General features: G+C 45.3%; 1 protein-coding gene across 4 annotated transcripts in view; it reads left to right on the forward strand.

Moving 5' to 3' along the window:
* Positions 1–22,983, forward strand: part of SACK1E (scaffolding CK1 anchoring protein E) — a 368,519-nt gene that overhangs the window by 309,028 nt on the left and 36,508 nt on the right. For all 4 annotated transcript variants that reach the window (XM_085616492.1, XM_085616494.1, XM_085616491.1 and 1 more), the window contains exon 5: positions 12,831–13,620. In XM_085616492.1, the coding sequence (XP_085472618.1) occupies positions 12,831–13,620 (790 nt within the window). The remainder of the gene's footprint in view (positions 1–12,830; positions 13,621–22,983) is intronic.

Consider the following 22,983-nt stretch of genomic DNA (forward strand, 5'->3'; position numbering starts at 1 on the left):
CTTGGACCATTCTGGTGTCGCTGAGCCTATCTGTCGGATTGATGTGAGATTTCATGTTTGCGCATTTAGCTTCTGTCTGCATGCCACCCCACCTCTGACCTGTCAATCAGTGACCTCAGGCCTGGGATTAAGGGCCTGTCAAACTAAGGGCCTAATTACGATGGTGGCGAAATCACCACCAACAGCCTGTCGCTGGAGGTTTCACCACCACTGTAAGAAGGTTTTACCCTGCCACATTACAATGGCCCAGCAGACCATCGGAGGGGAATCATACCCTTACAATGGTGGCGGTGCCTGCCAGGCACTGCCATAGGGATTATGAGAGGGCAGACGCAAAGGGACCTTGGGGACCTGTAGCGGACCCCCTTCCCCCTGCACCCCGGATTTAGGCACTGGGGAGCAAGGTGCCCCCCTACATAGCCCTGCACCATGTGGCAGGCACCGCATGGTGCCTGCCACGTAGTGGTTGCAATATCTATAGGTATTGCAACCGCTGTGGGACCGCTGCCTTGTAGGCGGGCGGTCCCACTCCCCGATACGTTGTCGGACGGACTCGTAATCAGCCTTAAAGTATTTCTGAGTTGGGGTTGACGTGGAGTTTACAGAAGGCGAATTTGTCATTGAAGATGCAATTTTGTTTTTTTACATGAATGTATCGTTATTCAGTCAACTTTTTCAATATGAACACAAGTTCAAGATGCTCACTGTAGGCCAGGTTTTGTCTACGCTGGACCTTGGAGACTGGATGGAGCTACCTACGATTCACGGTGAGTCAGGAGCATTTTCAGTTTGCTGTGCTCCCCTTTTGCCTTAATGATGCCCCTCAGGTGTTCACTAAAGTTATGCCCGTGGATGCAGCGCACCTTCGGGGATCAGGGGTCCCAGTCTTACCCTACCTCGATGACTAGCTGTTGGAGGTGGGCTTGACCCAGGCAGTCCTCACCCACCTCCAGACTGCAGCGAACCTCTGAACATCACTGGGGTTCACTATCAACTTGCACAAGTCATAACTGACTCCTTTCCCTTCATCAGAGCCATTCTGGACTCAGTTCAGTTTCACACCTATCCCTTGGATTGGAGAGACCAGGACATTCAAGCTATGATTCCTATGTTTCAAACTCTGCTGCTGCTGGAAAAAATCGCCACCTGCATCCTGTTGATCAAGCATGCCAGCTGGCTTATGTGGGCTCTGCAGTGGGATCCGATCACAGCACCAGGCAATCTTTAAGATCAGGTCCAGATTTTGGAGAAGACTTAGAAAGATCTGCAGTGATGGCTGCAGGACCATGATTGGGTCAGCGGTAGACCTCTAGCCTTACCCAATCCAGAGCTCACAGTGGTGACTGATGCATCACTTCTGATTTGGGGAGGGAACTTGGGAGAAGCGGAGATCCGAGGCAAATGGTCCCTGGCAGAGGCCCGGCTACAAATCAATATTCTGAATCGGCAAGCCATCCACTTGGCATTGGAAGCTTTCCTACCATTGATCAAAGGGAAGCTTGTGCAGGTGCTCACAGGCAACACTACTGCCATATTGAAGTGTAAAAAGCATGAAGGGTGGGGTCGAGGAACTTGTGCCAGGAGGCTTTACATCTCTGGATGTGGCTAGACCAGCAATTATTCTAGTGATACACCAACTTGCAGGTTCGTTAACTGCCAGAGGGGACGAAATATGCTGTCAATGCCTTGATAATCACGAATGGCAGTTATATCCAGAGGTGACCAAGGTCTTTTCCGCTATGGGGGAGAAGCCTGGTTTGATCTTTTCGCCACTGCAGAGAGCTTGCAATGTCAGCACTTTTGCATGTTGGAGTTTCAAAGCCATCTATCACTTGGAGATGTGCTCTGCATTGAGTATAACTCAGGATTCTTGTATGCCTTCCCACCCATACTTCTCTAGCCCTGAATTCTGAAGAAGATTAGAACTCACCGGGCCCAAGTCATCCCCTGGATTGAGCACAGAGACTATGGCATTTTGAGTTCCTGGGCATCAGCATCTGTCCTCCCCCCCTTCAGGGGGATCTTCTGTCACAGCAGCAAGTAAGGGCTTTGCATTAGAACCGGCACAACCTAACCCTTCATGCTTGTAGCTTCAGCGGTGACAGTTGAGTGCTTTCGATCTTCCTCCTGAAATTCATCATGGCAGCCAGGCATCCTTCAACCACATCTGTATATGCCTGCTGTTGGGATAAATGTGTGGCCTGGTGCACTTCTAAACAGATAGACCCACTCCACGCTAAACTGTCCAATGTTTTGTTGTTTATGTTGTCCCTAGCTCAGCAGTCCTTATTTTGCACACTGTTAAAAGGTATCTGTTGCTTTTTGGGCCAATTGATGGTTGCTGGACCGGCAATCACCGGTTGAAATGCATTTTCTCAAGGGGTTACATTATATACCTCCCCATCTCCGTTTAAGCGGAGCTCTTTGCAGGCTTGCAGGTTCATTGTACTAGAGCCAAGGCTGCCACCACTGCATTGGCATGGGTGATACCTGTTCTGGTTTTTTGCCTGGCAGCTACGCAGGTGGCACTCCATACATTCATGAAACACTACTGTCTGGATGGCCTGGTTCATCAAGATTGACATTTTGCCTGTTTGGTCCTGGAGGTGATTTTGGCCTGAGGCAGTTTACAGGCCCTCCTCCTGGGAGTTACTGCTTTGGTATCTATTTAAAAGATTAGGAATCTGCGATTAGAAGTCTCTTTCAGAAGAACTGTTACCTTCAGTAAAGCTCTTTCTTGTAGAGACTCACCTCAGATTTCTCATGACCATTCCATCCTTCCTGCTCTGTGATCTGAACTCTTTTCCCCCTACAAAGGTCAACGTTAGATTTCTGCACACTGCTCTCAACCAATCTGTCACTGACCCAGCATCTGTGAGTGTAGGTGAGTCAGAAACCAACTCATGTCAGAGCGCATTGGTGATACCCATGGAGGCCCCCACATAACAGCACGGAACAATGCTCTTGTGCCACCTACCGGCAGACAGGAGTAATACTGAAGTTTTTCCAGATCCAGTCTGATGCCCGTGGGAATATTCAAAAGGTGAGGAATCTGCGGTTAGAAAAAGTCTTTACCAGAAAGAGCGCTACCGAAGGTAAGTAACTAGTTCACCATCTGCGAACAAAAGTAGCGTAAGGGGAGGTTAGCCTACCATTGGCACATCAGAAGTTCCCTTTAGAACTCACTGTTCATGCCATTTATATACATGTTAATATACAACACACATGCGAGGTGTGCAGAAAAGGGTTTCTGTTGGTGATCTTTATAGACTTAAGAGCACATTCAGTCTATAAAGCAAAAGAAAGACTTTTCTTCACCACTTGCATTTATGTATTATCAGGACAACCTTTCCTTAACTGTAGATTTCAATGATTAACATTACAGATTGCTAAAAGTTTAAACTTATTCCATTTTTTTTGCCTGAAGGTTTACAGATGTTACTTGCTAGGTATCCCAAGCCACAGACCCATGAATGGCCACGTTTAACACCCATTGTTTCCATGGATTCAAAATGCCACATTAATTTGCTTTACAACTTTGATTTTCTAAAATTGGACTCTTGGTTATCCTAAATATTTACTTACATCACACTCCATATGGGTACTCACCATGTGCATGTGATACTCTAGGTTCACGCCAAAGGTTCTCACTGAGGTTTACTCATTTTTCATAAGTAGCTCTCTGATATTTCGACAAGAGTTCTCTGGTTCACTCTACCTTCTTGGTTTTACTTTAAGGCCTCTCTGGTTTACTCTTAAAACCATTTTTAGAGTTTGGCCGATGGGATACTTCATCACAAGCATTGCAGATCTCATCCACCATTTCATAAGTACATTGCCACCCTTGCTGATGGTGAACCCTTTAGCATGTCCCCTCTTTCTAATTTAAATACTTTTTCTGTAGATGAGGTCAGTTCCCTGTTGTCATCCAAGAAGTCACGATCACCTAGTGAACCCTGTCCTCCCCACATCATGACATTGTCACCTGAGATCCTTCTCCTGGCCCTAACCAACCCATGCAATCTCTCAATGTTATCAACCATGGTCCCTGACTTCTGGAAGCACGATTTTATAAATCCTCTCCTAAAAAAACGTTGGTGGAGGCCAAGACACTCAGCAAATTTCACCCTACCTCACTATTGCCTTCCCCTTCAATAAATATTGAAAAATCTATCAACTCACCACTCTCACTTCCTTGAGAGCGACAATCTGCTTGATGTTTCCCAATCCGTTTCCACCAACTACACAGTACAGTGACTGGACTGCTGTTCGTCACTGACAATGTCAGGATGAAACTTGATCATGGCCATGCAATTGCCATGATTATGTTTGACCTCTCAGCAGTGTTTGACACAGTCTCTTACCCTGTCCTTCTGCTAAGCCCTTTTAGGTTACATGTGTGCAAACACATCTTGACATGGGTTGGATCCTTCCTTTCTTATAGACTCCAAATTGTGACACGAGTTCCTTTTCTGTCTGAAGCAACAATAGTTAATTGCAGCATCTTTAGTCCCCATCTTTTTGAGTATATACATGGTTCTGCTTGCCTTCCTTGTCTGTCTTTTGGATTTGACATAGTGTCTTATGCAGATGATGTACAGATCATTAGCTCCCTTGCTAAGGGACGGTGTCAAACCCAATCTTGTTTTAACAACTGCGTGAGTGCTTCAGCAGTATAAATGAAATCAAACTGCCTCAATCTTAACCCCTTTGATGCTTCTGTCGGCCAACGGCCGTCGCAAGCACTACCATTGTAGTGCTGCACACGTCCGTTGGCCGACACGGCCCCCGCCCACTTAATTAAACTGCCGCACCGCGGCGGAATTTGCGCCGCGGTTAAGCGGTTAACAGCAACAAAACAAAGATTCTACTTTTTAGCCAAGCAACCATCCCTTGGTCACTGGACTGGTGGCTCTAGGATTTAGGCTGTATTCCTGTCCCAGGGCCCTTCGATAGAAATCTTGACTTCCTCTTTGACAACACCCTGGGGCAGATTTACGTTTCCTGGCGCATCCCTGCAAATCAGCAGGGATGCGCCAAGAAACGTGCGACACGCAATGCCATCGTTGCGCCACCACAGATGCGCTGCATTTACAATGCGGCACACCATGGCGCAAGGATAAGCAGATGCGTGTAGCATCTGCCGGGGTAAGGTTGGCGCAGTGCTGGAGTTGTGTCGCGGGCGTGACAAAACTCCAGCACTGTGCAAACCCGGCTTATCTCCCACATGGTGCATCACCCCTTACGCCTGCTTCAAGCAGGCGCAAGGTTTTGACACAGTGAGGTCGGAAAAGTGAATGAGTAAAATCTTGTAGATTTCACTCAGGCACTTTTTCGAGGCGTTCCTGCGCCAGAACTCCCACCCTGCTCCAGTATGACCACATGAAACCTGACGCAGGTTTCATGTGGAAGGGCTTTATAACGTGACGCATCTCCCTAGATGCGCCACGTTGTAAATCCCCCGCAGCATGGCGCTAGCTTTACGCTGCCGCTGCATCACAGAAGTGGCGCAACAGCGGCGCAAAAGTGGCACACGTGGCTTGTAAATCTGCCCCCCTGTCTTGCTAAACACATATTGCAGAAATGTGGTACTCCCTGTTGCGCATAAAAAGATTATGCATCTGCTACTTGCCATGGTGAGGCAAATACACCTCCCTTCGACGTTGACTATGGGAATTTCTTGTACTTTGGTCTACCTGATTATCTCACTCACCATCTTCTGAGTTGCACAATTCAGCAGCTCATTTCATTTTTCTCCTACCAGCCTCTACCTTTGTTTCCTCCCACCTAAACTTGCTCTGGCTCCCTATTAAAAACTGCACCACATACAAAGCGCTCTGTTTGGTCCACACAGCCATCCAGAATTTGGGCCCGACTACTTAAGAACTATGCTTAGCTTGTATCATCCCTCTATAAACTTGCGGTCCACCTCAACCAAACTCTTGGTTGTGCCCAAAATCAAGAAATCCAGGTTAAATAGCAGCGCCTCTGTGTATCTCTTCTCCAGACTCTGGAATCCATTGCTCTAGCCCTGAAACAAATCTCCGAGAATGATATTTTCCACAAAAAGCTAAAGATTGTGGGGGCATTTTAACAAGGGCTTTATCTCCGCTTTTTTGGCTTTAAAAGCCAAAGAAGCGGAGATAAAAATATCGTCCTATCAACAACGTATTTTTCACTACACTTCCCTTTGCATCTCTAATGAGATGCAAAGTGGGCGTTCCAGAGCAAAATAATAGGAGAAATGTCGCTAAGCGACATTTCTCCTATTATCAAGCTTCACGCTAACCCTGTTAGAGACAAAAAAAGCAGCGCTAACCACGGTTAACGGTGCTTTTTTACGTCTGCTAATTTTCAGATTTAGCCATGTAATCCAATGGGAGGTGGATTACATGGCTAAATCCACCATGGGCTATCAACAGGGATATCCCTATCCTTGTAGTTTTATCGCTGCATTACCAGCGATAACCTCCAAAATGCCGCTATCGCTGGATTTTTCATCGCCTAGGTGGTTAGCGTTGTTAATAACGCGATAACCAGGCAATATTATCCAGCGATAGCAGGCGTTAAAAAATTAACGCTAAGCTCCCTAAGCGTTAATTTTCCCTGTTCCATGTTAATATGCCCCGTGGTCTTCTGAGATGATTTACCGCTCCTCATCCTGCTGTAAGCAATTCCTTCAGCTCCAGGACACCTTGTGGAGGTAATCACACACTCCCCAAAACACTTTAGCATAATATTAGAGCTAATGGAACTTGTGTACGGATATCTGCCATGTATGTGACAGAGTATTCCATCTGCCAAACTTTAGAAAAGGCTGTCAAAATTTTGATTTTAATCGAGGTTCCCTGGTTTACTCTTAGTTCCTTCATTTTGATCCAGGCTTCACTGGTATACTGCATAGGTTCTGGTGACTCTATGCACTCATTTCAGAGGTTCTCTGCTCCTGATTTTACACCATTTAATCCAGTAGTTTTTTTACAGGCCTTATAGCTTGTCTTATACATTTGTATAGCTTTTAAATGTTACTTTAGAATTTCACTGGTTATCTTCCAGTGTTTATATTCTTTTATTCTACTCCATGGGTCATTTAATTGCACATAAAAGTTTCTTTGTGTAAATCCAGGGTTTTTCTAAATCTGCACCAGGGACTTTGTAGTCTTACCCCATTAGTGTGTGTGTTAGTTTTATTTCCTAGTTGTTGTTTAGTTTAGTACCAGTGATTCTACGAGATCACTTCAGGGCACTCTTTAGTTTTTCTCCACATGTTCTCTGATTTTACACCTGGAGTAACTTAGGGACTGATTTAGATCTTGGCAGACGGGTTACTCTGTAACAAGTGACGGATATACCGTCCTCCGAAATATAAACCTCATAGGGTATAATGGGATTTATATTTCGGCTGATGGATATCTGGCACAGTTGTGACAGAATAATCAGTCTACCAAGATTTAAATCAATCCCTTTATTTTAGATGCATAGGTTGTCTAATTTTCCTCTAGAACTTCTTTAGTTTTCCTCTATTAGTTCTCTGTGTTTATTTCAAATGTGCTTTAGTCTGACACCAAATGCTCTTCAGTTTTGATTATGTCATAGTATTAATCAAGGGCTTTCTGGTTTAACTCTATTGGGTGTTACCTCAAGATTTCCAGGTTTATTTAAAGCATTTGAAGCATGCTTTCATTTTCGTACAGGTGTTTCTCATTTCCTTGAGGGGGCTCTGTTTCCTTCTCTACGTGGTGTTTTTACTTAATTCTGGAGTTCTCTTTTTTTTTCTCAGTTTTGTTTGGTTTTCAAGGATTTAATTCAAGTTAAGCTTCGTTTTGCTCATATGGATTTCTTTGTTTTGCTCCAGGTGCTCTATATATGCCTGAATGCAAATAGGCATGAACATATGTATGTGGTATTTCAGTAGTGGGTACTTAGGGGCATATTATCAAGCCAGGCGATAAAATTATCGCCGCTTTAGCGGCAGAAAACTGCCGCTAAATCGGCGATAATGAGCTTGATAATATGCTCTATGGAATTCCAATTGAAGCCCAGGTCAGATGTCCTTCACATCTAAAATGGGCTTCAATTGGAATTCCATAGAGCATATTATTAAGCCCATTATCGCCGTTTTAGCGGCAGTTTTCTGCCGCTAAAGCGGCGATAATTTTATCGCCTGGCTTGATAATATGCCCCCTAGCTAAAAAGGCAGCGGACGCTGTAAAGAGTCAAAGAAAATCATAAAGTCAACTAATTTATTGTGATGTAGTGTTCTTTGAAGAGGTCCAGACATCCTAGGCCTTACTGAAGTGTCCATGTTTTCAGCATGGCCGACGCAATGAGTTTTGAGGCAAAGCCACTCTTTCTTGCCTTTGCCAACAGCCGTAAGGTCACATTTGATGCATGTAGTGGTCAATCGGTGACATCTCTCTAGCCTTCACTCCTTTAGCCTCATTTGCCCTAGCCACCTGTTGCAATAAAACAGCCTTGAATGTATACCACAGAGTGTTCCATTTTGATGTACTAACCCCATGTTTTCTATTGTGGCTTTTCCCAAGATTCGTACCAGAAATTCCTAGATTTCATTTCGTCAGAGGTTTTATAGATCCACTTCAGAGATTTCTATGATTTTACCGTACCACTGATCACGTTTGATATCAGTACTCAGGTTGGTCATTCCCCGTATGTTCTCCAGACTTTGGTGCTCCATAGTTTACACATATTTATGAGGTAATTCTGCGTATCCACTGTACAAAGTAGAATAATGACTTCTGCCACATTATTAATCTGTTTAATCCTGTGCATATATTTCCTTCCACTCTCAAAAGAATGGATCTCAACAGCCCATCTTTTGCTGAGGGTACACATATCCTGCCATAACAGAGGAAGGGCACAGTGCACCAGAATTTTACATTCTCAGGTGAAGGTCTGCTTTTGTGGCTGTGGAAGGGGGGCGAGTGGTCTTTGTGTGGAATTTCTGCTCCCTGTTCCAAGGATGAAACAATGCGAGTGCAAGAGACATCTCAGGAGCTAGTCTTCCTTTCCATGTCCTAACTAGACAGTGCGATGCCCATAGCTACTGTTATCAAGCATTGGAATAGCCAATAGGTCTCGCTTTTGGGACCTTATAAGTGTTTAGCCAGAACACTCTCAACCTGCGGGTGTGCTGTCGTGCCTAATAAATCCCTTAAACACCACAGGACTTATTTAATCTGCCGGTGCGTCACTTTATGTGACGCACCAGCGGCGTAAAAAATTAGCATTGTTGCACCATCTCTACAACGTGATGCATCTAGGTAGATGGGACACTTTGTAAACCCCTGCGCCACATTATACCTGCACCAGGTATTATGTATGCGGGGGGGCGTTCTGACGCAAGAAAAGGTCGTAGAAGTGATGCAGTTAAATCTATAAGATTTCACTGCACCACTTCTAGGACTCAAATGCGTCAATATCTTACGGCTGCCTCATGGCAGGCGTAAGACTGTCGCAGGTACATTTCCCATGGGACTTGCCCATGTGTAATGAGCCATTGCTGGATTTGCGTCACTTTTGGGACACACTCCAGCAATGCGTCATTTTTGTGCTTACAGATATGTCAGAAATACTGACGTTCTGTAACTCCCTGTGACATGATGCATCATACTGTAAATATGACGCATCCCGCATGTCGCAAGGTGGGTATAATGAAACGTGACATCGCTGTTTTCACGCAGCGATGCATCACTTTTTGTAAATGAGGACCCACGTACCTGACCAAGAGAGCGTGAAGAAATAGCTACACAATGAGACAATCTGGTATATGCTTCCCCAGGCTTACAGCCAGGCCTTAAAGAAGCTGTGATTTCAGTTATTTTCATCAAGTATTCTTGAGCAGGCGGGCATTCGAGTACGTACCAATGCTAACATACATGTAACCAGAAAGGGGGGTATTGATTAGCACAGGGAATTACGACGCCTGCAGTGTGTCGTTATTTGTCAATTTAGTGCAGAAATAAAACGGTGCAACAGGTGAGGGAAAAAACCCCTAAAGCCCTCCAATGAGGACCAACAGGTCCGAGATGCAAAGCAGTCCAATCCTGTGCACATGCGTTTGTGTGATTCGGAGAATCTGTTCCAAGGTAAAAAGCCAAAAGAATCTAGTCCCAATATAAATATTCTTCTGTTCAAGTAATGCAGTTCTATGCCTAGTCTCCGGTTGTAATTCAGACCCGGCTAGGTCTTTCCAAAATGTAAGTCTCTTGTTCCAAAGGAATGTAATCCACCAATCTTATAAAAGTATACTGTTCTATATTCCTGGTTCAGAACGACTCGCTGGAGCACAGCATGGTTCAGCGTACTCTCTGGAGGTCCCGGGGCATATCCCGCCCGGTGTCTTGAATGCTGAAACACTCATTTCAGATTTACAAGACACACACCGTAATTTGGAATATAGAGCAGTATACTTTTATAAGATTGGTGGATTACATTCTTTTGGAACAAGAGACTTACATTTTGGAAAGACCTAGCCAGGTCGGAATTTACAACCGGAGACTGGGCATAGAACTGCATAATTTCAATAGTCATACAGCCCTGAAGAAGTCTAGGGTTTACACCCCAAAGACGAAACACGTGTTGGCTGGACTCTGCGATATTTCCGAAATGCTATCATACATACCGCACTCGAAACACCCCCGCTTTCAGTTTTTTTCATCCTTTGTTAGTATTATACGGGCATTTATATTCTGTTCATGGCAAATGCGTTTGTGATTCCTAGCACACGTTTTAAAAATGTAAATTAATTATTGAAAAAAAATTCTGCGAAAAGTTGATGCCCGTTTACAGCGACCTTTGTTTATTAGAAAAGATAATTGAAACACAGAATAAAGAGGTTTTCCTGACACTCGGAGAGTTGCTCGAGAAAGGTCTATGCAGGGTGCACTTCTTGATACGAGTGCCTGGAACACTCACGAATAGCGCTGCACCGCTGGGGATACTTAAGAGCAAGTTGTGAGCTGACTTGCTTCCATTGTTTAAGAGTACATCAATTCATAAATGTTCGCACATTTTTAATCCAAGAGCCACAATTGTAAAAGAAACAAAAACAAATCTCTCCACCTCGGAACGTGTTGACAAAGAGATGACTGGAAACATGCATCTGTGGGCGCTTCTCGGCTCTCGCAGGCCTGGCGTTTGGTTGAGACCCACTCCTTCGCCCCCTGCGAGCTCTCTGAAATGTTTCTGCTCTGTCCTCAGATGTTTGCTGATGTGCTTTCCTGTATGAGATTGGAGACCACGCACTGAAAGCACTAATGGAAAGGGTGCCGTCAAAGACAAGCATTTACAATGCAATAGGTCTCGCATTTACGCGAAACCTATTGCATAGTAAATGGTTGGCATCACGGAGGGAAGGAGGAAGTTAGGGAGGGTGGGCGGTTGGGGGAGAAGGCGCCAAAGCATGTCGTGCCTGTGGAGGAGAACCTACATAAAGAAAATAGTGCTCACAGTGTCAAATATCTCGAACCCTGTAACAAACGAAGGAAAGGGGCCAGTCGCCAAGAGAGGTGACAAATGAAGAGGAGAGACTAACAAGCAGATTGACGAATCAGAAGCCAGCATTTAGGACAGACAATGACACAAGCTCATGGCAATCATGGGCGGAGAGTGGGCGGGGATACTATTCCCTACTCGTTAGGTCGAGCGTATTCAAGAAGTCTCGCAGCGCAGCGCATGCGTGCTGGCTCACGCTCGACCTAAAAACACATGACATTATGCAAGGCTGGGTTCGAAAATCTGCAGAATCGTAAAATCCAATCAGCTTTTGAAGATGCTTACAATCAATATGACCAAGCTGAATTTCAGAGCATATTATTTGTGCATTTTGTGGACACTCTGAAAACCCCAGCTTGATGTTTCCATTCTGTCAGTGGGCAAAGCCAGTCCTATGTGTTCCAGACCTATTTAGTAATTTGTGGAAACAATGGGAGAATCGAAAATATAATTATCTAAGAAATCCTTTAAGAGCTTGGTTAGTAGAAGATGTCTCCTCAAAACGCATCTTGGGATGACTACATTATTTCATGTTTTTTCACCAACTGAACAGACTACAAAAAGTCCAGAGTGTGGCAGCCAGACTTATCACTGAACTAAGCAAAGATAGTGTGCTTACATAGGCTAAACAGGGCTACATAGCTTCTTGGCATCAGATACAAGTGCCGTCAGGACTACCCCTTTACTTCTGGAGGGTAATCACTACCTCAGACATTTCAAAACAACTCAGTTCATATACCTTCCTGCAACTCAATCCATAGAATTACAAGGAAGAGCGAGGCACTATGCAGTGCAGGCCGCTTCAATCCAGGCCAAACTGCCCCACTTTTAGAAAACCTCAAAACCGTTCCTGCGACCAAAGACATTTTTAAACGGTTCCTTGTCTGATTTCTCAACCAAGTCTCAACCCACAACACAGTAGCTAACAAAAACTAGAAAGTGTCTAGAGGTTACTGTGTTACTAATGTGCAACATACGCACTGTAAATAAATGTAATGAATGTTTTATTTTAATATGGGTACAATAGCTGGGTGTTTCTGGAAAAGTGTGATTAAATATTCATAGTTTTGGAAAATTCACCACAAAAAGATCTGGCAATTGATATCAAAGTACTGCTTGATTGGGATCTGTTGCTTTCTATTGTAATAGAACTCATGAACTATACCTTGAGCCCCCAAGCCAGAAAAGTTCCAGAATCTAATGTTAATCTACTTTAAAGTCCAAAGATCTACTATTAATCTACCTCTGTATCCATAAACTCAGTTTGATATTTTTTTTTGTATCTCTCTCTCCCCCTACTATATCAATTGCAGTTTCACGTGGATGGATTGTCGTCTAGACCGGAACCTTATTACCGTTCTCACTGGAGAAATCACTGACTCCTTTGACAAGGAGTTCCGGACACTCTTCGCAGCCTCTAAACCCATTCATCGATCGTCATTACCGAAAGACACAAACGCGGATGGGAGATGGAAGACACCACCCATTCTCCGATTGGAAGTTCCCTTACCTGATGAGGAAACTACAGAGCCAGCCGCCCAGGTCCCATTACTAAATCCACTTCCACTTTTGCCTTTGGCTTCAGAGGTTTATTCCAATGGTTACTCTTCTCCGTTGAAGTTTGACACTAATGGCACCCTGCAGCCCATAGATGCCCCATTGAAACCTTTCACCAACTTCAAAGAAGGCAGTCCACACTCAAAAGGTATGCACAAAATAGCTGAACGACGCACCGTGGAACCTCCAGCGGACAATGAAATGGGGAAACGAGATGGTGCTTTGCGTTTATCAAGCATTCACCATGATTCCTCAATTATTTCCAAAAACCCTGTTAATGTGCCTGACCACTCTATCCGGCACCGGCTGGCAGCCTGCCGGAACTTTGAAGGACCAACTGATAGAATGCGAGCCGGTCAGGAAACACAGAGTGCCTTGAGTGACATTCTAAAGCAAGTGCAGCGGAATCGGCTTTCAGCGGCGAAGACAGTGGGGACACGACCCAGCAAGTCACTCTGGGATTTGAGCCGACTTTCTCAGATGTCTGGTTCCAGCGTTGGATCTGCAGCAGGGCAAAATCCACTAGAGCTTGGAGAGGAAGCAAGGGTGAGTATGTAACACTTAGGTGGGAGAATGAAAGTTAATTGTTTGTACTGTATTATCGTAGCATTGATGTAGTACTCAGTACCCCTAGGTGGTGGGGTGCTGGGATGTTGAAGTACTTATCGACACGGGTAGCATGCTACACCTTGTAGGGAGTGCGATTGCCAGAGTGCTGTTTAAGGTGTAAGCCTGTGTGCTGTTATCATGTTATGGGACACAGGTCTTAGTGGTGTGGCGAGTGAAGGGAGTGTGAGGGATGGAAACATGATTTACGTTTTGAGATATGTGGACAACCTTAGTTAGCTCATCAGTTCCATTTTTCTATTTGTGGTTATTATAAGGGAGATTTCGCACACTTTCTGTATTGGCTAAAGTAAGGTCAACCACTTAGCTATCTTATGAGGCTGGACCAATATCAGGAAGAGGGACGAGAATGGCAAAAATAGACCTGGGTGACTTTCGCGCTTGGAATGGGGCATTCAAAATGGAAGGCCTTGCCTCTCTCCCTACTGGGGAAAACCGCTCTAATTAAAATTATGGCCCTCCCCAATTTCCTGTATGTCCTCCACAACACACCCTACTGAGTTCCGCAGTCCTATTTTCAAGCAATACATGATGCTGCCCACACACTTCTTTGGGATGGAGGTCCCCCTCATATAGCGCTCCAGAAACTGACCAGGAGTTGGTATGAATAGGGGAATTGCCCTCCCCAATCTCCAAATTTATTACTGTGCATCGCAACTCAGTCGTTAACCATTGGGCTCACCTCCCAGAGGACGAGCCGTCCTATAGGATGAAAAGGAGAAATATGCAACCCGGGGGTATCTCAATACCAATTATGGTGGAACATGCACTGCATCCCTCCCCAGCCCTACAGCTGTCACACTTTCCCTTTGGCCCACCGCACGAAAGCTGTGGGTTGGCATGATAGGATCATGCGTGCTACACCCCTGTGGGATACCACGAGGTTGGGTACCTTGGCCTTACAGAGGGGTTTTAATAAATGGGATCTCACTGGCCTGTCTAGAGTGGGTGGCCTGAAGAGGCAGGGCGAGGTGTTTCCATTCGTTGAACAGCAAAGCGAATACGAATTGGCCCCCACTGAGACCTTCTGTTACCTACAGATTTGTCATGCTCTACAGAAAGTGATCCTCAGCGGTGAAAAGCTTCCCGAGTCCTCCCCACTTGAAGACAGTTTGCTGGATAAATATATGCCCAAAAAAGCGATCTCGCTTACCGCCCATAAATTGTTAAACAATTCCCACAACACCTTGATCCACTTGCGTTGAAGCTGGGAGCAAGATTTGCGAGGCTTAGAGGATGCTGAGTGGCCCGAGGCCCTGGCCTACCCCAGTGAGGTAGCTCAAAGATCCAGGTTTTGTCTGGTGCAGCTCAAGAACCTCTGTAGGTGTTAAAATGCAGGGACGACACTGGTTAAAATGGTGAAGTCCGAATTGGCATTCTGCCTCAAGAAGTGTGGTCAGGAAGGAACGTTTTTCCATATGGTGTGGGATTGTCTGCTATTTCAAAGTTATTGGACCACCGTCATCAACTGTCTTAACGGTGTCTTTGGGTGTGACATTGCGCCCTCTGTGGGGTGGTGCCTCCTGAATATTTGGATGACACTGATTTCCTCTGAATGAACCATCTCTAGTTCACGCTGGGGTTGATGGTGGCCAAACGCAATTTTGCACAGATGTGGAGAGCGGCACTACCACCTCACCTGGGTGATTGGAAGCAGGATATGGACTGGTGTATGCAGGAATAGAGGGTGGTGTATGAAAGTAGGGGTTGTCTGCATAAATGGTCTAAAGTATGGGGGAAATGGAATCCATATCAGGGAGAAGTCTACGCCCTCTTTGTGGGCACCAATCACAACTCTTGGCGTCAGAGAAGTCTAGATCATGTCACTGCCTGTTGGGGGGCTGGCGGGGTGTATGTGAGATGTGGAGATCAAATGAGAATTTGTAATTGTAATACCTATGCTTTGTTGTTATGATATAAATTGCTTACCATCACTGTGATTCTTTCTAATGTCAAATATAATAAAAAGATTATAATTAAAAAAAAATAGGCCCCTGTGGACAGTGATAGAGTCCTCCGTTATGATCATCATGGCAGAGTGATAAGTGTAGGTTATAGTATATACTAGTGGGACATAGAGTTTGGATTAAGTTATAGCCCTCGGTTGGCTAGTACTGTTTGGCTGAACTGTCAATAGTATGCCTAGTTTATAGTTTGCATGTCCAGTTGCAATAGGTTGGTTGGATGCAGAACTCTGGCATATACACTGGCTGGCTCATAGAAATTGTTCCATCTCATGCTATGTGTGCTAAAACGGGATTGGTGTTTATCATGTTGCCTGTCTTGGGTACAAGCGGATATGAGACCCGGAGTATTTTGCAGAGCAGCAGGCCAGAAGGGGGGCGATATCCAGGGATGACCATTCCATTTTGACAGAGGTTTGGCTGAAGGCGCTAGCCAACAGTGTTTATTGATATCTTATGGGTTGTAGCTAGAACAGTTCTCCACCTAAAGCGCATATCCCCCACCTCCTACAGGTCTTACGGGCTGTACACAGAATTATTTTTTTCTTCTACCTTGCAGAGATCTTCTGGGTTTCTACTGCCATCCCTCTCCTTCTACAGATCTTAGGGGCTAAACATACCAGTGACTATTCCTGGCTTTTTGTTTACCCGTAGGTGGCGTGAATTGACACACAAATGTTGCCAACAGTGCTGGGGACAGAATGTATTGATTTATCACAGGAAAGTGCAACCAACAGCAGGACTGGGAAGATGTGAGGGCATTAAAGCCCCCAATACAGTGCAGGCAAGATCAGACTTGTGGAATGTGAGGAAAAGAGAGCACTTGGGACTTAAATCCTTTCTTTTTCACAGTGACAGCGTAGACATGTGTGCGACACATGGACTGTGGCAGAAGGGTTCTATATACCCGTCACCTGTCATGGACCTCAGAGTTTGGGGGAGTAGGGAGCTCACCCAGTTAGAGCTCCTCAGCCCCAATGGAATAATGCGAATTACATCCCTTTCAGAGAACAGGCTGGTGGTGCCTCTCACATTTCTTTATGACGAGCTCTCATAATATAGATTCAGAATGTTATGATACAGCACTCCCAAAGAAACTCTTATCTACATGGTATTTTACAATTAAAGTGTATTTATTATGTACAAATCCTCTCAGCATTCATAACCAAATCCAAAGCCAAACCACAGAAAGCCCCAAACATGTCTCATCTCACTTTGCTATTTCCATTACTCTAAAATCCCTATCTATTTTCCCAAAGCATATTCAGCCATATCATTCCTTAGTTGTATCATCTAACTATTGTGCAGCACGCCCATTCATGTTCGTTTTTCCTGCATACCTTACTGAGCTGCTGGGGCTGTAGTTGGAATACCGCCTTTCAGCATGCCCCCCTGAGCATCTGGTCGGTGTGTGCCTAACCACTCTATTTCTGGCTTATTTTTATAACTTAATGTCCAATGATTTCCTATGAAGAGCTGAGGCAGCAGCCCTGCTTAGTTGCTATTTCTTCTAAAAGTACACAAAATGCAGCGATCTAAGCAATGGGCTTCCTTCCACGCTAATTCTGTACAAACAGTTCCGGATTACCAAATGGGCAAAGTAGGCACCGGTCTATGGGCCCCCTTTCATTTTAGAGGCCCCGCAACAACGGATCAAAATAATATTGATTTGATCTTGAAAGAAAATTACAATCAAGCTTTCTTAAATTGTTTCCAATGAATCTTTGCTTAGTAGCATAAATCTTTGTTAATGTTTAGTTGTGTGTAATAAAATTGGGTTATTATAGTTGGTGGTTGGTAAAATTAAAAACGTATTAGGAGATAATTTGCGAGGGGGGATCAAAATTTAGACTGCCTAGGGGCCTCCACATGGTTTAATCCAGCACTTTGTACAAAAGACGTCTAGTGACTGCAAGCACCACACACAGCTCAGTGAGACAGTAGATTTGGGGGCATATGTACAAGCCCCTACCGCCATCACAATGTCACTTTTACCGATGTTGTGGTGGCGATAGGGGTTGCGCCTTATGTACAAGCAGCGTTAAGCCACTTAATGTGGCTTAACGCTGCCTTGTACATAAGCCCCCCTTTCACGCTATGGTTAGCGTGAAAGGGGTGGGTGTTGCGGTGGGCGTTCCACCGCAACACCCATTCATTTTGACGCTGCCCCCTATGTACAAAGGTGGCGTTCATAGGAGGCAGCGCCAAAATTAAGACCAGATAAATCCTGGTCTTAAGTTGGCGAAACGAGGAGAAATGCACAATTTCTCCTCGTTTTTGCTTTTTCCATGTGTGCTGCCTTGTGCAGCACACATGGAAGTCGCAACATCCTGTAAATCCTGTACATGAACAAACCTTTAAAAAAATACCATTTTGTTACTTTAATGTGTGCTGCATGAAGCAGCACACATGAAAGTGACAGAATGGCATTTTAGGATTGTTTATGTGTAGGAAGGGACACCTTCCAACCCATAAACAATCCTCCCCTGCACGTAGATACCCTTGCTAAACTTATCTCCATCACAGGGGGAAAAGCAAGGCTGCTCCAAATTCTTGTAAATATGGTGCAGCCTTGCGTTTCAGAAGTGGCGGAGCACGGCTTTAAGCCGAGGAGGCTAATGCCCCGCTCCGCCACTTCCTTGTACATATCCCCATCTGTCTCGTTTATGGGTACACTGTCAAAATATTAGTGTGCCCATGTTGGCATACAATCAGGCCTGGCTTTTAAGTATCAAGTATGTAATAATTGGCAAGCCGTGACTAACTTGACTCCCCTGTCATGTCATGGTCAAATTGAAACAAACCAGCGTGCAAAAACGTCCTTTTTAGGTCGAGCCTAGCATTGCAGCACATGTGCTGCTCGCTTTGCGAGGCATGCTGTATTCAGTATATCGTGGAAGCTTCATGGAAGCTGCGCCCACTTTCTGCCCATCTTTTTCATTGGCTCAGGTCCTAAATTCTGCCTTCCGATTGGTTTACGGCTTGTTAGTCTCTCCTAATGACGACCATGTTGTCATTTGTATCCTTCCAAGGTTACTGGCCCCTTTACTCCGAGTGTTGCACAGTAACTATTTTCTTCCTGTACCTTCTCCCCCACCACCCCCCTCCAGCAGTCCATGCGTTTTCACCCCCCCATCTCATTGTTCATGCCTTCTCGCTTCCTGCCCTCCACCCGCACTCCCATTTTCAATGCAATAGGTCTTGTGTAAATGCGAGTCCTGTTGCATTGCAAATGCTTGTTTTAAGTATGAAGTTCTTCAACCTATGTTAATGTTTCTATTTGTTGCGATTTCTATCTGTAAGACCCAGTGGTTGTTTAAGAGAAAATAAGAACTGGAGTATTAAATTCCTGGTGACTACTGACCACAGTCCACACGTGACTCTGGAATGTAGGCTCTTGCTGTGCTTTAACAGTGCTGACAGTGGGCATATTATTGACACTGCTCGGAATGCTGCAGGCATTGGCTGCTGTGCTGAGATATGCCTAGGGGCATGCGGGGTACCAATGCCCTCCTTGCTCAGCCCTCCTCTTCCGGTTCAAGAAGCTACCGCCCTTCATGCCAGTTGACAACAATGATAATCACGCGACCCAGGTGGATGATGTCACCCCGTAGGCAGTGTCACGCTGCATGGGGTTTCCAGCTAGTAGAACAGTGGCGCCTGATGGTGCACACGCACAGCTGAGCTTCCCACATTCAACGGCCCTGTGCTGAACCTGCAGGATGAGTGAGGGTCGCAAGGCTCCCAACGGGGGCTGCGGTTCGCCGCTCCAGCAGGTGAACGGATCTGCTGCTCCTGCAGAGCATCGAGCTGCTTACAGAGGAGAGTCGGAGGTGTTTGATGACAGGACTAATACCTTCTTCTAGTGAGATGCTGGGTTATGGAAGGCACAGGTAGGGCAGTGGGACAGACACTAACTTGACCCAGTTTCGGGCACTGGTTGAGACACATCTTCAGGTGCAAGATTTTACTTGTGGCGAAGCAAGTGGAAAGATGTCCACTTGTTACATCATGATGCCCGTGGGGTAACATTTGACCAGTACAGACCCTCACACCAGTAGACAGTGGGCGTATGACCTGCATAGACTCCTGCGCTGGGAGAGGATTGAAGTGCAGGGGCAGGTTGTGGCCCTGTGCCGTTAGCTTAGAGCGCAAGGCTGTGGTTGGACATTACAATCTTGTGCAGCTGCAGGTTCCTTGTCTCTCGAATATACGGTGCGAGTCTCGCCATTTCACGGAGTGAAGTATGGTGACAGCCTCTTGCTCTCCCATAGATCAGTAGAGCTACAGTATACACCCTTGTAGTCTCAAATAGTGATGCATACTGACACTCAGTCTTGTGATTCCAAGGCCTCTCGCAGATAGATATGCTAGAGACACAGCTCCTGTCCTCGTACAGTGAATGATGCTTTGTGACCGCTTTTCAATCCAATCCGGTGTTTGATGACAGATTTTGACTAGTGCAAAGAATGATGTACAGTAACTGAGTCTAATTGGGTGATGGTCAGCATCTAAGGGAACAGTGCACATTTGTTTTTTGTGCTCTTAATGTAACCGCAAGTTACACTGTACTGTGGAACAATGCACAGTTGCTTTTCATCTTATAATAGTACAATTGTTATAGTTATAGGGTTTTTATAACGCATGCAGTTACTCCTTACTGTCCCAGCGCGAGCCTACGAAGTACCAAATAAGAAAAGAATTAGAACAGAAAGGTTTTAAGCTGTTTCTTGAATTGCCCTAGCTCTTGGATGCAGTGTAAAGAAAAAGGCAAAGAATTCCAAGCCGTGGCTGCCCTAACGGCCAGAGATCTGCCCCCCATTCTTTGAAGGCGCACACAAGGAATTTGCGCAAGCAGCTGAGATGACGTTCTCAAGTGTCAAGTAGGCATGTAGAAAGCAAAGCGCTTTCTAAGGTATATATGTCCTCCATCATACAAAGCACGATGCGCTATAACCAGGGCCTTAAACTCAACATGTTTCCTAACCGGAAGCCAGTGCAGCATACGCAGATGATGCTTGATACTCTTTCTAGTAGGAATGTTGAGCACCAGCCTGGCCGCTGCATTCTGGACCACCTGCAATTTTTTAAGAATGTAGTCAGGGAGGTCCAGATACAGCCCATTGGCATAGTCTACCCGAGAGAGGATCAGTGCCCGGGCCACTGTTTCCTTCGCTGTCCTAGGTAGTAATGGAAGGAATTTCTTGAGAGACTTTAATATCCCAAAGCAACTCCCCGACAATTTATTAATCTGAGTCGAGAAGGACAACTGTTCATCAAACCAGACACACGGATTTTTGACTGGTAGACCCAAAGAAGATGGCATAGGATAGTCGGATGGCCAGAGAGATTTCCTGAATCGAGGGGGAAATCTACCGTAAAGAAGGATTTCCGTCTTTTCCTCGTTACATTTAAGTTGGGCGGCAGAGAGCCACTGGAAAACAGCTGTCAACAATGAGTGTCTTGCGGTGGTTATGCATACCGTCAGGCTGCAAACTTGATCACTTTCGGTGACAGCTAGGTTTTCAGGGCGGTGCCTCACTATAACTGCTTTCCATGGTATCGCCGCGATACGTTTGTGAGATATCTCACTGGTATCCCAACAGCATTAAATCTCTTAATTGCATAGCATTGTGCTGCCCTTTAAATGACCTAGTCCAAGTCCCGCTAGAATATGGACCTGTCTTGTATGTAGGACAGACGTCATCTGTAATCTGCGCCAAGGGCATGTGAGCTAGGTTTATAGTTTGGCACATCCTCCCTCTCTGCTCCTGTAAATCCACTCTGCTCTCGTCCCAGTTTAGTCTTCAGATGTTCAGAATCTTAAAGCCTTCTACCCCTACTGTCGCTGTGTGATTCTTTGTATTTTATTTTGAGCTGTATAATTGTTTTCTACAGTAAAAGCAAAGTTATAGTTTTAGCATGCCCAAAATATTTATACAAGCTGCGACTTGACAGAAACCTTGTTACTTTCATCGATGCTTTCTCTAGTTCACCTTTTTCTAATGCTATTAATATAAACACAGGTGCTACACGTTTTAAGTGTTTATTCTAAGATGGCACTCTTCACATTGGTATATCATATAGAATGCTGGATTGCTCTAACGAGCCAGTGGTTGAGATAGTTTCAACAGAGGCTCCAGAAGCAGAGGTATGTGGGCTACAGTCAATCCTAGAGTAACCACCATAATCAACTCTGGACGACTCAAGCAATCCCCGATTTGGTTCCGTAAATGAGCCTCCCATTTACACTATTCCTCACAGCCCTGCAGTAGTCCTCAATGTCTTTTGGTAATCAAGACCTGGGTGGGACATGGGAGCTTGTTATGTTTTCTGTAGTTCTTCCTCTGTTGCGAACAAACCAATGCTCTTCTCCATGTTTACTTTGTGCCTTGTCATGCTCTTTATGGGCTGATGTAGTTAGTTTTCAGCTCTGACTCAGTCCCCACCCCCTTTTATTAGGTCGAGCTTTAGCGGCAGAGCGCATGTGCTGCTCGCACTGCGAGGCATGCAGTAGTCCAGTATGGGGAGACAAGCTGCACTCACTCTCCACCCATTATTTTCATTGGCTTTTGTTTTTTTCCTTCGTAAATTATGTCTTCTGATTGATAATGAGGCTTGTTAGTCCTGCCTTGTTATGCCATGTTGTCATTTGTATCCTTTTGTGGATACTGGCCCCTTTACTTCGAGTGTTACACTGTACAGATGTGTTATTACAAATGCTTGTTCCCTTTGTGTTCGCGGACTCTGTTAGTTGTTGTGGCAGAGTGTACCGGTTTTCCTGGCTCAGCGTGGCCCTTCATGAACCCCGCTGCTTACTCCCACTTGCCAATTACTCTTTACAACCTATTCCAATATATCGGCAGCGGTTTTCCGGGCACAATTGTTGTAGCGCTCACCGTGTATCTTCCCTATGTCCCGCCCCCTTCAACCCCATGCAGGCTCTTGTTACTACTTTTGGTAGATTTACTGAAATGCCGTTGTCCAAATTTGAGGTGAGCGTGCTGATTTTTTCATGCTTGAAATGTCTTTCTTAGCAGTTCTTCAGGGCAGACATTCCACTACCACGTATCCCAGCACGGCTGAGCTACCCTGCATTCCCATTGTAGCGTTGCTCTTTCTCCTCACTGTAGCTCAGAGGTATAAATTAGTACTGGAGTGTACCCCCTTCATAGTACTGCATACAATCCTGCTCTAGCACCACTGGTCACCTCGACTGCAGCGCCGTGTCCGCCACTGATGCAGCACTGTAGTGCACTACTGAGTGCAACTGTCTTGCACTACAATATAGCAGCGGCATTCTCACCAGTCCTGCTCT

Source organism: Triturus cristatus, chromosome 7 (genome assembly GCF_964204655.1).
Source record: "Triturus cristatus chromosome 7, aTriCri1.1, whole genome shotgun sequence".
Lineage (NCBI taxonomy): Eukaryota > Metazoa > Chordata > Amphibia > Caudata > Salamandridae > Triturus > Triturus cristatus.